At 36.1% G+C, this 17,298-nt stretch overlaps 1 protein-coding gene across 1 annotated transcript in view; it reads left to right on the plus strand.

Annotated features, from left to right (window-relative positions):
* LOC134799680 (uncharacterized) overlaps window positions 1-16,970 on the plus strand; it is a 39,915-nt gene extending 22,945 nt beyond the window's left edge. The window contains exon 3 of the mRNA XM_063772120.1: window positions 16,731-16,970. Within this exon, the coding sequence (XP_063628190.1) occupies window positions 16,731-16,970 (240 nt within the window). The remainder of the gene's footprint in view (window positions 1-16,730) is intronic.
* The last annotated feature ends 328 nt before the right edge of the window (window positions 16,971-17,298 follow it).

The following is a 17,298-nucleotide window of genomic DNA, read 5'->3' on the forward strand; positions in this document are numbered from 1 at the left end:
AATTTCAAATAGAGGAATATTATCAGAGTAAATTATGTAGTCAGTACATTTAGTGCCATCTTTCGACACAAATGATTAACACTTTTAGAACGCCATTTGACTTTGATCATAATTTTTTCACTGATATGTGTTAAATCTGTTAAATGTCAAAAAGTATCGCCATCTACACGAGAATAGGCCAAAGGTGTGGCGCCATCGCTCGAAAAGATGGCGCCATACCTGCAAATACTAGAGCCCTTGCTACACGGTCGCCGACAAGCCTTCTAGCCGTCTGACCTTGGACTGTCCTTGGTCAGTTTTGGTCAAATTTTGTTGGTAACAACTGTCTACACTACACTACACGGTCCGGACCAAGGCCGCGCGGTCTGAAGGCTTGTCGGCGACCGTGTAGCAGGGGCTTAAGTACCTACAGATTAAAATACTTAAAAAAATAAAAGCAGGTAAAATACTCGCCATTAAAACGGTCCATCACTAGTAGTGAAACAGCAGACCCTCGTTCCTAAATGCGTCGTAGCTATTTGGGTCAGCTCGCTGTGAATGTGACGTCATTTTATGACTTCATGGAGAGTGGTTAAAAAAGTAGCTAATGTGTGTCCTCATTGGGGCGGTCAAGGGCAGGAAGAGTCAATATTAGTGGAGCCATGGCCCAGTGGAACGCAGAACAAATGGAATCATGGGTACGGGATGTTTTTTAAAGCAAATTTTGCGTGGTGAATAAAGCCTGACCAGTAATATAATATATGAGTCTCGAAAGAATGGGTAGATCGTGCTGTAAAGAGAGCATACTTGGGCTTGGGTCGACCGACTGGACGCCGTCCTGTAGGTTGTCCTATCGGTGGGCAGATCGAGTGGAGCAGACTCCGGGAGCTCGGCGTCAGTGAAAACTGGCGTGAATCCGCGCAGGACCGAGTAAAATGGCGTGCTCTTGTGTTGGCGGCCAATACTCATTTTGGGTCATCGCGCCAAACTAGTAAGTAAGTAATATACCTATAATATGACCAATTGATCATTGTCAAGAGGGCGCTGTTATTCTCATAGTATAGGCAGATATATATATAACTCCGTATAAGATAAATAAAGTCTAAGAAAAAAACGTGCCTCGGACGGCCAAGGAAAAGTCATTCTCGAATAGATGGCGCCATTACCTTTGGCCTATTCTCGGCTAGATGGCGTTAACGACACCGTTTGGTATTTAACAATTTTAACACATATCAGTGAAAGAACATGGGTCAGTATGGAACAATAAAAAATAAGAATCATTTATCCGTAAACATATTTTGATTATTTTATACATTTTCAATTTTATTTTAAGTTTTAATCGTGTGTCGATAGATGGCAGTAAATGTACCGTGACTACAAAATTGACAATGACAGGACCCCTCTATACTATCTATTCTCTTTGGTATAGGGTGACAGTTCAGTATGAAAAAATTAGTTCAAGTGAAATTCCGCAACATGGCGCGTGATCATAAATATTCCTAGTCAGACTTTAAATTACTTCTAACTTCTGCCCGCAACTTTGTCTGCGAGGAATGAAGATGATGATGATGATTAATAAGAACTATCCTATGTAAGTAACAGAGGGTTTGGTCCAATTTATGCATATACAAAAGCTAATCCAGTTCAGTTCGCGCTAGAACTCAAATATAGGGTTTGTAAGTTTGCTACCGGGATTCGAACCCGGGAAGAAAATGCAGCGATGATTTGATAACAAAAAGAATGTAGAATTGTGCGTCTATAAACGAAAAAAGATTTCTACGAAAGTAATTTCCTTTGGTTTTCGCAGAAATGTTGATCGTAAGATGCGAAAGAGAAATTCTTAATTTACAAACATTTGCAATAATCTAAGAAGCTCCTTTTTATTTGTTCGTATGTTGTGACTGTGAGAAAATATTGTAGTTTTTTTTTTTTTGTACAGTTGGTTTGGTTTGGTAGCCTACCTACGTCAAACTTAACATATTATAGAAAACTACAGAATAAATAATAGTACTACCGTACAGAAAGGACACTTCCTACAAAACCGAAGTTTGACAGCGGTTCAGGTCGAATGATGCCGTCCCTTTCTAATATATGGCACTTCCCTTACCCTTCTGGCATCCCTTTCGTCTATTTAGGGTTGCCAAACTTTATCTTATCTGTGGTCGTGCACGCAAAAGGACGTCAAGTTGTGTCAACCCTAATAATTGCTCGGAGCAATGCTGAACCGAACGGAGCCGCGTTTGCTCGAAGTTAGGAGTTTCGCACCCCTGGCAAAGCTAGGAAATTAGAAATAAAAAAAACCGGGCAAGTGCGAGTCGGACTCGCGCACGAAGGGTTCCGTAACATAATGCAAAAAACGGCAAAAAAACGGTCACCCATCCAAGTACTGACCCCGCCCGACGTTGCTTAACTTCGGTCACAAATCACGTTGTTGTATGGGACCCCACTTAACACTTTATTTTATTCTGTTTTTAGTATTTGTTGTTATAGCGGCAACAGAAATACATCATCTGTGAAAATTTTAACTGTCTAGCTATCACGGTTCGTGAGATACAGCTTGGTGACAGACGGACGGACGGACGGACAGCGGAGTCTTAGTAATAGGGTCCCGTTTTACCCTTTGGGTACGGAACCCTAAAAAAAAAAAAGGTGTGACGAAAAATATAACCATCGCGCGGGTTTCAACGGTGTACCTCAATAGTTGTGCAAAGAATTTAGACACTAAAGCTAGACGAGCATTGATAAAGCCTTTACTCTCCCATCGGCTCAGCTACCGGAAGTGTTCGACGCCATTTGCAATCCACGCACGTCTCGCTTCCGGCGTGCTCGCATCCAAATGATCTCTAAGCTATACATGTGTAGCTTACTTTAACAGCTAGAGCACTCAAACAAGTAACACACACACACATAAAATATTCCAGGTTATACTTGGTCAAGCAGATCTTGTCAGTAGAAAAAGGCGCGAAATTCAAATTTTCTATGGGACTATAACCCTGCGCGCCTACATTTTTTAAATTTGCCGCCTTTTTCTACTGACAAGATTTGCTTGACCAAGTATAAATAATCGTTCAAATTTGACAAAAAATACCATATTTACACACGAATGGTTGCCTAAATATCGTCCGCCAAACTAGTCACGTTATACTTATTGAAACATTGTCTTTTAATTATGTAGTTATAAGTCTCCTCAGGAAGAGTCGGGAAGGTTATCAAGCACTTAAGCTTAGGCTATCTATATGATTAACCTAATGTCCCATTACCACTGCACAATGTCACGCACGCAGCCAACAGCGCAACGACAGAACCATAGATGTAAGTAAATTGAGGTAGATATGGTACCAGGCGCACGATCGTGAGCCATTAAATATAGGTTCCGGAACCTATATTTAGTTAGTCGTATGGGTGACGCCAACCTGTCAAGTTGTCAAAATCGTTGGATAAAATTTTAGTTTTGTCAACTATGAACGTCACACGTCTACATAAATAAAAAGTCATTGGACAGAACCCTCTTTTTTCTAAGCTCTCAATAAGTAAACTTGTATCATGCGTTCTCCTGACAGCAGAGTAAGGATTTTAAAGACGGTCTTTATTAAGGCTTTTTGCCATATTCTAGAAGGAAATGAATACCGTGGATTTCCTACTTAGGTACCTACTACTTAACAATAAAGGCCACGATGGCGAATTTATTTCTTATGGTCTCAATTAGGAAGGTAAGCCCAGTTCTCGACATGCTATTGCCCAATAGTTGACACCCTGTATGTTGTGTTTTTTATTTAAAGGTTGTCTGGAAGAAATTGCTCTTTAGCTATAAGACCGTCTGTTGTTAGGTACCTTGTTGTTCCATCTTAGTTTAATTTATTGTATAACTAAAATTCTTAATTTGTATGTTATGTTTTTTTGATTTTAGTGAGCTGTAATATTTATTTACGATACAAGTGCGGAAAAGAGGAAATTCGAAACGAGTGGCGATAAATTGAAACACGACCGAAGGGAGTGTTTTAAATCGACACGAGTTGCGAATTACCTATTCGCACGTGTATCGTACAACGTTTTACAGTACATATGGCCCTTTAAACTTTTGACATCGCATGAAAAGTGCTATTTTACACACTAGTGCGGGAAAATAGGACCATATGTAGGTACCTACTGTAATAGTACATTACGATGCAGGTGCAAAAATGGGAAATTCGCAACGAGTGGTGATAAATTAAAACACGACCGAGTGGAGTGTTTCAAATTGACACGAGTTGCGAATTACCTTTTCGCACATGTATCGTACAACGTTTTACAGTACATAATAGGTAGATATGTGCTGTAAAACATGGCCATTTACATTTTCGACATAGTTACGTTACGTAACTTACGTAATGTGCTAATTATCGCACTAGTGCGGTAAAGTAGCACCATGTGTACTGTAAAAATTATTGACGCATATTTCCCTTATAATTGTAAACCCTTTATCAGTAAAATATAAAAGCAAATGGAACAAAGCGAAAAGCACAATTCACAGCACAAGTCCCCCAATAGTCTTTAAACGGCAAATATTGGCAAAGCACTCGCTGCGCTCGGCTGATTATTTACATAGACAAGGAGGCCTATTCGAACTTTCATAATATTTCAAATTCTTTTTGATCGAGCGAAAGTTAATTGACCAGCGTCAGCGAAGGCGTTATTAGTTATTTACGATACTAGTGCGGAAAAGAGGAAATTCGAAACGAGTGGCTTTTAATTCGACACGGTTTGCGAAAGTTAATTGACCAGCGTCAGCGAAGACGTTATTAGTTATTTACGATACAAGTGCGGAAAAGAGGAAATTCGATACGAGTGGTTTTTAATTCGACACGGTTTGCGAAAGTTAATTGACCAGCGTCAGCGAAGGCGTTATTAGTTATTTACGATACAAGTGCGGAAAAGAGGAAATTCGAAACGAGTAGCTTTTAATTCGACACGGTTTGCGAAAGTTAATTGACCAGCGTCAGCGAAGACGTTATTAGTTATTTACGATACAAGTGCGGAAAAGAGGAAATTCGAAACGAGTGGCTTTTAAATCGACACGAGTCGCGAATTTCCTCTTTTCCGCACTTGTATCGTAAATAACTATTTTCAAACTCGATGAGTAGGATAGGATGACAGGTTTCAATACACTGATTTTGCGTTTTTAGGTTATAAATTATACGGAGATGACACCTGCCACCCTACCCATCGAGTTTGAAAAATATTATAGGTACATTTCAGGTTGTCGTTTATTGTATAGTTCGTTTTTTTTAGCATTAGAAATTAGGTAAACAATCTTGATGTGTCTTTTAATTTAAAAACACATTTTAAAAATAAGTTACGGCAAATATGTAACAATTATGAATCTAATACGATCATTTATATTCTTCTGCTTTCATAAGTAATAGTTTTTGAATTTTAAAAAGCGTTTTTCAATTAAAAGACTTGTCAAGATCGCTTACCTTCTTGCAAGTTCTTTCTAATGCTAAAAAAAACGAACTATAGTTCGCGCCTTTTCTCTCACCAAGCACTGATTTCATCAATAGGGAATATTACGCAAAACTCTGCGTAGGGGGCGCCACTACCACTATCCATCACAATTTGGAGTCTACCGCGAAACAAGAAAATCTAAATTTCGTTATCAAACCTCTCTATCACTCTTGCATATTCGAGCGATAAAGAGGCAAATAGAGTCTGTGCGGAAAGAGAAGAGTCGTAGACTGTATGGGCTCCCCTACATTTCACGATTCTTCTCTTTCCGTACGGACTCTAACTAAATGTTGTTTCTTTCGAAAGTTTGTATCTTTCCTATAAAATACATGTAACTTTCGAAAAAAACAAAACTGCCGTTTGTCTGACAAATACAATCATACACGTATAATACCTGTTTTATACTGTGTATTTTACATGTTTATTTAATAATGACTTGTCTTGTCAATCTGTCATGCCTTTGACGCAAAATTGACTTCACGTTCATGTCACATGTCACATAGAGCATAGATTAACGATTCCAATTTATAAGTATTTCGTCATAATTGATAATTTCAACCTCTTTAGTTAACTGATATCGAAATATAGTCTGAGCGGAATAAAAAGTCACCTGTTTGTATGAGAGCCAATACGTTCCGAGTCACTATTCATAATATAATATAATAATGTGAAAAATACAATGTATTTTACACGTAAAAAACATAAACTTGCGAAAGATTCAATCGAAGATCCGCAAGGAAAGACACTGTATTTTATTGAAAAATACAGGGGCCTTTGAAAGATACATGTATCTTTCATGTAATTTTCATCGCTATTCACGCGTTTCCCGGTAGGCCCTTGTTAACAAACCGCCTTGATGCATCAATGTCATATTTTATTGTCTGTGAAAACTTGTCAAAAAACAGTTTAAGGCACAGTATGTATAAGTATGGTTTACTAACTAGTGCTGCACTCTAGCGGCAGAACATTGCAGTAATAGTAGTAGTAGTAAACTCTTTATTCAATCTTTATTGTACAAAATGACATATTAAAAATAACATACAATTAATAATACCCCTATTTGTAAAATTCACGTTCCACAGCTATTAATTTCCAAGCTTCTGTCATTCACGCCCACCCCCGCCCCTATTCTGAAAGCGAGCGACAAATTAACGACCGAGCGACATCGATTAACCGTTTGATTTATGTTCAGCTTTGTCCCCCATTGTGCTCTTCTATTGGAATCTCGAAATGAGTTTTGGACAATGATCTTTGGAGCTTTACCGGAAGAATAAGACTTGAATGGGGTACGTATAGGCTAACTTTGAAGAAAGAAAATATGTAGGTACATTTGTTTACCAATGAGTTTTTCGTAACTTATGTATGTAAATACGAAATATCGTTTGATATTTACCAGTCGCTTTTTAGTGAATGAAAACATCGTGAGAAAACCGGACTAATCCTCATTAAGGCCTAGTTAACCTCTGGGTTGGAAGATCAGATGGCAGTAGCTTTCGTAAAAACTAGTGCCTACGCCAATTCTTGGGATTAGTTGCCAAGCGAATCTCAGGTTCCCATGAGCCGTGGCAAAATACCAGGACAACGCGAGGAAGATGATGAATAAAAACACAGACAAAAATAAAAAGAACATTGGTAATTTGACGACCGATCTGGCCTAGTGGGTAGTGACCCCCCAACCCCCAAGTAACATTTTAGTCCTATAATTTTAGTTTGTATCGCTAAAAGCTTGTATAGACGTCGTATTAAGGTTTCAGAGGTGACCACCTGTCGTATAAAAGCGCTTGGCAACACCTTTTTGCTCTATAGGCTTATACAGCTAATATATTCTATAAGCAATTGATGTAAAGGTTTATTTCATCATTTTATAGAGCCGTTATAGGCGTGTACTATAACAGGTTCAAATATAACCACTATAGAGCAATATTACTGTATAATAGTATTTGGAATCACTTTTATGCAACTAATTTGCGCTATTAAGGTTCCCTGCCAAGCCGCTATAGTTTTGTGTTTTAACAGTGACAAAAACCCAACTATACAACGATTTTAGGATATAGTGGCTTTAGAGATCACTGCTATAGTACATAATACTTTAGTAGTTTGCGCTATTAAGGTTCCCTGCTAGCCGCTATAGTTTTGTGTTCTAACAGTGACAAAAACCCAGCTATACAACGATTTCAGGATATAGTAGCTTTAGAGATCACTGCTATAGTACATAATACTTTAGTAGTTATATGAACACTATTATAGAACTGTTTTGCTCTATAGTAGCTTTTTTGGGACATATTTATAGCGTTAAAAAGCGCTTTAGTAGTTTTTAAATCCCTATTATATCTCATCGCTGTAAACTTCACAATGACTCTTTTATATCACAAAACTGTTGTATAGTGGTTTTGTTTTTTCTTTTAAAAGACAACAGCGTTATAGTTGAGTTTTTATGTCTTTTATAAACCGAGTTAGATACATAAAGGTAGAAAACGACTACTTGTAAATGATAAATTTGATCTGTAATGGCTACTTATATCTTGCTTATATAAGTTCAGGCCTAAGCCACATAATGTGGTTCCGTACAAAATATTTTTATATTTTAATGAATTGATAAAAAAGACCCCAGTGATATTAGTGACTGTAGGTGAGATTTATCATCAATGATTTAATACAAGCATAAAATCGTGACGGTTTAGATATTTATCGACATCCATTATTAGCACATTTTTTTTACCAATCACACTGAAAAAGGAAACAACAGTAATGACTACATCTAAATTAAAAAAAATCCTATATCTTTCTAAAGAGTTTGTAGGTGTAACTGGGTCACAGCAAAATTCTTGTGGAACCCTAATTTTAATCATGATGGCGGTGAATATTTCGTCGTAAGTTCTATAGTTAGCCTATAAAAGCGTCGGATTTACTTCTTGGCTGTATAGTAGTAACTATGGTGAATATCATGATATTTTATTAAATTATTTTATTAAAAACATAAATAAATCGAGGGGGCATTTAAAATTCCTCATTAAACTAATACTATTCTAACGGTAAAACTTCCGTCCCATATACTTTTTGCACTAAGGACCGAATTATTCGACATCTAAATGGCGCATATTAATATAAAGTCTTTACTTATCACCATTTTACTTAGTACCGTTTTTGTGAAGTAAACACACAACAAAACCACTCACAACAGTTGATGGAAAACTTGATAGCAAATTTCGTAGTAAAGGAACTATGAATTCTACAATAGTATAAAAAAGCACTATAATACAATTTCAAATACTACTATAGTATAAAACAAGCACTATAATGGAATCTCAAATGTCACTATAGTATAAATTAACACTATAATGGCGTTACTGACAACAAATTAGCACAAAAGTGATCATCACATCACTTTTATAGACCTAAAACGTCACGACTGACACTGCTACAGGTCTACTATATCACTGAATGGCACATTGCGCCATTTCGGCTTTATACAATCTTCATTGGTCTTTTATAGGACCTTAGGTGGTATTTGGGAAACGTTCTATCGACTACTATAGAACCACAAATTGTTACTTGGGCCTGCCTATGAAGCCGATGGTCCTGGGTTCGAATCCTGGTAAGGGCATTTATTTGTATGATGATACAGATATTTGTTCCTGAGTCATGGTTGTTTTCTATGTATTTAAGTATTTATATATTATATATATCGTTGTCTGAGTACCCACAACACAAGCCTTCTTGAGCGTACCGTGGGGCTTAGTCAATTTGTGTAAAAATGTCCTATAATATAAATAAATATATATATATATATATATATATATATATATATATATATATATATATATATATGTATATATATATATATACGTATTTACGTAGGTACCTATTAAACTTGTGAAGTTGAGTGGTTTGACGGTTAGTTTAGTACTTAGGTAGGTAGGACTATTATTACCTACTATTCGTTTTTTATTGCTTACAAATATCAACATAAATCTCTTCAAACCTTGCTATGAAAATATCACGTCGATTCCAATTCTAAATTCAAATAAAAATGTAAAATAGATTGCGCCATGAAACGAGGTTATTCAAATTCGGAGTTCAAAACAAATGAGATTTAAATATCGAATACGGCGGCCGAACAGCGCCATCTATCTTCGTGCAAATAAAACTGTCACTTTCAGACATTCTCTGTTAGAAATAATGTAAGTACGTATTTAATCTGTTTTGAACATCACGATAGTTTTTTTTTACGCACGAAATAAAGCACACGAGAATTATTTAAAAAAACGTACACTAGTATTTTTTGGAATAATTCTATAAATAGAAAAGGATTTTATTTATTAAGGGCAGCTAGTTCTCTATCTTCCCTTAAAAAGTACTTAGAGCTGGCAATATGAAACAAAGAAACTGCTTTGATTTTACTTGCAGTAACATCGCTATTAGGCACAGAATGTATTCCCTTTCACCTGATCAATCTATGTTCATCTCATACCTACTTAACTTTTTTCAACGCACCCTTCGAGAAACGGTAGCATATAATATGGTCTTCCAGAGGTAGTTAGTGCTAAATTCGTGCTTATTAGAAATCCCTTAAAGAAAATGCAATGTAAAAGTCCAAGACCCCTTGAGGCTGATTCTGTGTTTTACATTGTTTTAATGTTTTGAGTTTATTTTGATACGACATTTAGGGTCGGTTGCACCAAACCGTCTGTCATCTATTAAAGAGTTCGCAAAATTTTATTGTATGGGAATTTTGATAGTTTTCTGCTGTGAGTGATCTGAGGGTTGTTAATGAGTTGACGTACAACTCATTAACAATAAAGGATGACAAGAGGGTGCCATCTATTGGGCAATTAGCATGTCGAGCACTGGGACGTTTACCTTAGTAGATGATTCTGGCATGTTAAATATATTAAGAACGGGTCACTCGCGTATTTTAACGTTTTGTTATTAAGATTCTGGCCTGGTTAATAATAAGAATAACAGGTACATAATTCATAAAATTATTTATTAAAATTATGAAAACGTTTACATAATTATAATGTAAGTAGGCCTCTTCTACACTACTTCTCAATGTCTTTTTATACTCTACCTACTCTATACAGAGTGAAATAGTTATGTTTGACGATACGCTAAGTAAAAGGGGGGGGGGGGGGGGGTAAGTAATCAGTAATAATAATATGCGGATTAAGTGGCGTGTAGGAAGAGAGGAAGCTTATGCTCAGCAGTGGGCGACTGAAGGCTAGAATGATGATGATGCGCAAAGTATTGATATGTGGATTGTGGGCCATACTGAACAACTTTTACTATGGGGCGAACCCCGAAATCGCAAAAAAAAATTAGCTGTTATATAAAAAACATTGTCATGTGATTCACGAAAATATATGAGACGGTACATGTTTTTTTGCGTTTTCTGGGTTAGCCCCATAGTAGAAGTTGTTTAGTAGACCTACATATTCATCCGTCAGAGTATGGTTAAACATAACAATTTCACCCTGTGTACTATACTCTAATATAACGTAACATACTCGTATAATTTCTAAAATACATCAAAATAAACATATTTTGTAGGAATTGTAGGTATTACTTGTACCAAACCTAAGAGTCGTACCTAGTGCTAAAATATTTTAACATAACAAACCTAAATGAAGTATGCTTATATACTTATTGCATATGAAACAATTAAGGTGGTTCGATTTTCATACAAAATTCAATCCGCTTTCATTAAGTAACTACACACTATTAGTAGGAAAAAGCGTGACATTAACACTCCGTCGACTTTAAAGGGTGGTTTTTGCACAATGAAGTATTCAGTGTTTATTTTAAAGGTTCAATATTTACTTAAAGAGTGCGCTAAACATACTTTTAAGTATACAAATACCAAGACCATTCCACAAAAAAATAAAACCTGAAATTTTGGAAAGTGGCGCCATCTAGCGAGAGTTCAGTTTTGAGTAACCTAGTCGAACCACCTTAAGTAAGGATTATTATTTGACCTCCGTTGTGACCAAGGCCAAATCGTCAGGTGACAATCAAATAGTAGATTACACTGATTTAAACTTTCACGATTTTTACACGTTATTAAATTGTACAACGGGACTTAATCGCGTATTTAAGTTTTAAGATTTACCTCCGACGTTTCGAGGACGGCGTTGTCCCCGTGGTCTCGGAGAAGACTGGCTAAAGTTGACATCGCAGGCTGGCAGAGCTAGCAGTTTGTATGGCAGAATTTGGACTTTATGCTTAGTTAATAAGGGTCGTAATAGATGATTTTACTTTATGCTCTAGAGCATAATAAGAAACTTTATGCCGCTTACACGCGACTTAAATGTCAATTTTACGAGCATGAGAAGTGAAAATTCACTTATTATGTACAGTCACCATCAGATATATCGGAGCGGCCAAGTTGTTCACAATATCTGAACATGCACTCTAACGCCCTGACAATAGACGCGTGCTCAGATATTTGTGAGCACCTTGGGCGTTCCGATATATCTACCGGCGACTGTACTATCACAAATTAAAAGCCATAGTGAACCGTGCTAGCACGAAGATAAGGTTAATATTTGTTTATTACTTTATTTTATTACTTGTCACCTGACGAAATATGAAATTTCATCCTATTTATTACAATTACAATATTGTTCTTTGATTTTTTTTCTTTTTCATTTGAGTGTTTCAATTATTATAGGCAAATGGAGTGACATTTTGTATCCTTTCTATTTTTTATATATTTTATTAGAGTCTGGCTACTGAAATATTACACAAATGTTTGGCGGGAAATTCAAAAAATCTTGGGCTGGTCACACTTTGTGTAGTAGGAATTATAGTTTTGATACTAGAAAATATTTTGATTTTCTACAAAAAAATACATAAGTACTATGTCGAATATGCTAAGTATCAAAATATTTATAGAGCACCAACCTCCTAATTTGTTGACATCCCAACTAGCAAATCTATGTGCTATAAAAGTTGAGAGCACGTTTTTATTTTCGCTTTTTGGTGCTATAAAAGGTGTAAAAACAGTCGAATAAAAGTCCTGTAAGCGTTTACTCAACGCGAAAAGGCGCACTTATACAGACTAAAAGTGTTATAAAAATCGAGTAAGCGCTGTATAAGAAGCAAATCGATGCTGCAAGAGTTGAGTAAAAGTGGATAAAAGCGCTTCTAGTGTTTTAATAGCAACGATAGTGCTTTTATTCGACTATTTGTTCTATAAACATTAGCAATTTACTATTACTCAGTGAAAGTGTTCTATAAAAGCAGCCGCACTGCTTTTTCTCAGCAAAAATGTTTCGTAAAAGTAGCCGAATTGCTTTTACTCGGCATTTTAAATGTGTAAGAGTGCAGTAAATGCTTTTATTCAACTAATATGTGCTAAAAACGATCTCAGGTAAGCGATTATATTACAATTATTTTATTATGTTTGAGGCCTAATCGTCTTCACGTGTCTAATAAAACAAAAAGGTACTTAAGTATTTTTTTACTGCTGTCATCCATGACATTTATTTTTACCGTGATTGTGTACATAAGTTTTTACTGTCTGTAAGTACACGTAATACAGTAAAACCTAGCGCGAAAAATACTTTATTGATAAAACTAAAGGCACTGGTTCATATATATTCATGGGCCGTCTATTTTCTTAAATTTCAATAAAAAAATATTAATTAAAATAAGTAAAAATTTGCTTACACGATCTAGTTTCTCTTATATCTCATTAATTCGACTATAAGTCGAGTAACTGCGTTTACTGCTACACTTATAGCACATGATGTCGCCATGTTTATGGATTTATAGTCCGGTGGCCGACTGCATGAAACCCTACCTGATAAAAAAATAGAAAAATACTACTCTGTAGGGGTAGCTGACTTTTAGCAGCTTCAACTGCTCTTGGACGGCCGTGGCTTAACTTGGCAAATTTTGCGCAAGTGGCAAAAAAGTCGTACAAATATTCATCAAAAAACAAAAGTGGTCAGCTACATCCTGTGTTGGCTGGTTCCTGTGTCCGACCGAATTTGTGGTACCAAGTGAGCTACAATTTACCTCATCGAAAAATAGAATGTCACTTGTATGGTAGGATAGCTGCCATTGACATTTTTTTTAATGCGGACGGACTGCAAAAGCTGCCAGGCTAAGGTGAGACCGACCAAGACATACGTCAACAAATTTAATGTAGGTATTACAATCAGTTTTTTTCATTCTATTTTTCGATGAGGTAAATTGTAGCTGTCACGTTGTACCACAAATTCGGTAGGACACAGGAACCTGCCAACACAGGATGTAGCTGACCACTTTTGTTTTGCTGTCCTCAATTCTATTATACGATGGGGTTTTTTTTTGATGAATTTTTGTGCCACTATTTTGCCATTTGCGCAAAATTTGCCAAATTAAGCCGCGGCCGACCAAGAGCAGTTGATGCTACTAAAAGTGAGCTACCCCTACAGAGTAGGATTTTTCTATTTTTTTTATCAGGTAGGGTTTCATGCAGTTGGCCATCGGACTATATTGAAACGACAACATGGCTGACTTGTGCTGTTAATGTAGTTCAAAACTCTTTAAAAGTACTCTAAGCTGAATACATTTTGAATAAAACCTGTAAATACACTTCAGCTCCTATAACAGCGGTTTGAACCCCATTACCCGAATTATGATATAAGCGCGCTGTTACAGCAGCATTGTTGCTAAATGATTATTGGATTGCTTTTAATAAGCTTTTATAGCAACAGAGAAGAGAATTGAGTAACAGTTGTATTAAAGCGCCTTATTCAGACAATTAGCTATTCTATAGCTGTTATATGATTTTAATAGAACAATTATGCTGAATAAAAGTGATTTAGTAGCGCTAACTCAGCATTTATTAAAAGGTGGAATAAAAGTGCTAAAAGATAGTGCTATAAACGTTTATACGACATGATTATAGCACTAATTAGCGAAAATTGCTAAATAGTCGAGTTAACCGCTATTATACGATATATTGGTGTTTCAACAACCGTAACTCGGCTGTTATACGATTACAGGCTGAGTAAATCAATTCTTATACGACTATTTTGCTAGTTGGGATTTGTTTAGCAGTTGTAAACATTGCAGTTTTTCGTTATACAACGCTACACGTCGACTTCGCACATTGTCGTAATTGTTTACGAGCTTAAATAATCATTAGCGAACCTCACTCAGTATAGACATTAATATTATTTAAAATAAACCCCTTATAAACCGCAAACAATTTGAACGAATGACATAAATTGACAACTGACTTTTAGCTTTTTTTTAATCATAGACAATTGGTGATACAACAACGAAATATCTGTCAACAATTTTTGGCTAGCCAGACTCTCTCCAATTGACTCTAGAGTCTGGCTAGCCTGATGGATTAATGTTATGGTATTATCGAGCTAGGTCTTATTTACACTACATTTTATTTTTCGCCTTGTTAATTCATAATTCATAATATTTTTATTCAAAATAGATTCTTACAGAACACTTTTTGAAAGTCAAAAATTGTTGAGAATAAATTAAATTATTTACATATAATAAACAAGCCTATTAAAATTAAACTTATATGCCACTCTTGACTGTAGATAAGGTATCCAACCATACGTGTTTATCAGTTAAATAATCGTCTACTCAATAATAGCCTTTCTTTATTAAAGTATCTTTTATTACAGCTTTGAACTTGTTTTCTGACATATTCACAATATGGTCGGGTATCTTATTGTAGCAACGTGTACAGAGCCCCAAAAATGATTTTCGTACTTTGCTAAGCCTAGTTCTTATATCTAATAAATTATTCCTATTCCTAGTATTAAAATTGTGAACATCACTTGTTTTTTTAAACTGTGTAAGATTTTTTCTCACGTACATTATATTATCATATATAAATTGACTAGGCAATGTTATAATATTTATGGTTTTAAACAATTCTCTTAGAGACTGACGGCTTTTTAGGCCATAAATCGAACGTATTGCTCGTTTTTGTAAGATAAAAATAGTCTCAACATCAGCAGCTCTGCCCCAAAGTAATAGCCCGTAACACATTAAGCTATGAAAATAACAAAAGTAGACCATCTTTGCAGTATCTTCATCGGTTAGCTCCCTAATTTTCTTTACTGCATATACCGCTGAGCTCAATCTTTTTGATAGTGCCACAATGTGAGGACCCCATTGTAAACTAGAATCTACCGTTATTCCTAAAAAAATGTTTTTTTGCGTAATATCTAATACCTCGTTATTAACTGACAATCCTTGTACGCTTTGTTTTACGTTAGGTAGCTTAAAATGTACACATTTAGTTTTTTTTGCATTTAAAACTAAGTTATTAGCAGTAAACCATTCGTGTACTTGTTCTATAGCATGATTTATACTGGCAATGTCTTCGGAATCTCTGTTGACATGAAATATAAGTGACGTGTCATCAGCAAATAAGACAATTTTAGAAAACTGCTCTGCCATAAATGGAAGGTCATTCACATAAATGAGAAATAAAAGGGGGGCCAATATCGATCCTTGAGGGACACCGATCTTAACCTGAGACCCCTTAGACGTAATTCCATTTACGGCTACCTTCTGACTTCTATCCACCAGGTACGACTTTAATAACTCCAGAGCCTGTCCTTCAACCCCGTAATAATTTAATTTTAATAGCAGCGTCTCATGATTCACACAGTCGAACGCTTTTGTTAAGTCACAGAAAATGCCAATAGCGTCTTGTTTCGCTTCCCATGCCTCAAAGATATGTTTAATCAAACTTACGCCAGCATCCAAAGTGGATCGACCCTTAGTAAATCCGTACTGCTGTTTATGAAACAATTTATTTCTATTGAAGTGACTAAGAAGTTGTGTTAGCATAACTTTCTCAAAAATTTTGCTGAGTACAGGCAAAATAGAGACAGGTCTAAAGTTACCGGCATCCTTGACGTCACCAGTTTTGTACAAAGGTATCACTCTGCTTTCTTTCATCAAGTCAGGAAACGTGCATTCATCTATACATTTATTAAATATTGAACTTAAATGAGATGCAATGGTAACTATAATAAAAATAAAAATAAAAAAAAATAAAATTCATTTATTTCGGACCATAGAATCCATATCGTAACTAAATTCCATTAGATTTAAAATAATAAAATAAAAATAAAAATTAAATTAAAAATTAAAACTTATAACATTGTCAAGATTTACAATAAAAATTAAATTAAATTAAATTACAATAAATTACAACCCCGTAAAATTTATACAAATAAAAATATTACATTAAACTAAATATATTACATTAAATTAAATTTATTATTGAGGCTAACGTGCATAGTGGACCAGTGCTTCAGAAGGCCACTGTCCCATCTGTTAGCCACAACGTCCAGGAGGCTGTGGCGGCTGTCGCGCACCCTATCGAGCATCGCGGCGCAACGCTTGCGGAGCGTGGCGTGGAAACCGTCCACGCTCGCATCCGCAAACATCCCGGACGCGCTGCAGTATCGCGGCAGCCGCAACAGCACCCTGAATGCATCATTGTACTGGACCCGCAGAGCATTTAGCGATCGCTGGGTATATCTGGTCCATAGCTGCAGGTATACAGCGATGTACAGTACGCTCTAAACAGAGTTATTTTTACTTGGGCTGTACATCGATGAAACCTGCGCGCTATCATATTGGCTCTCATCGCTAATGCTCTGCGTTCCCTTTCGATGTCGGCGTCATCGCGCAGATCTTCGGTTACCAAATGCCCTAGGTATTTGAAGGTCGTCACCCTCTTCAGTACCTGACCGTTCAGGAGAATGGGAGGTACATACGTTGGGCATTTGTTTCCCGCTTTAAACACCATACATTCACTTTTGAGTGCATTATATTTTAAATTGTGATGGC

Source organism: Cydia splendana, chromosome 18 (assembly GCF_910591565.1).
Source record: "Cydia splendana chromosome 18, ilCydSple1.2, whole genome shotgun sequence".
Classification (NCBI taxonomy): domain Eukaryota; kingdom Metazoa; phylum Arthropoda; class Insecta; order Lepidoptera; family Tortricidae; genus Cydia; species Cydia splendana.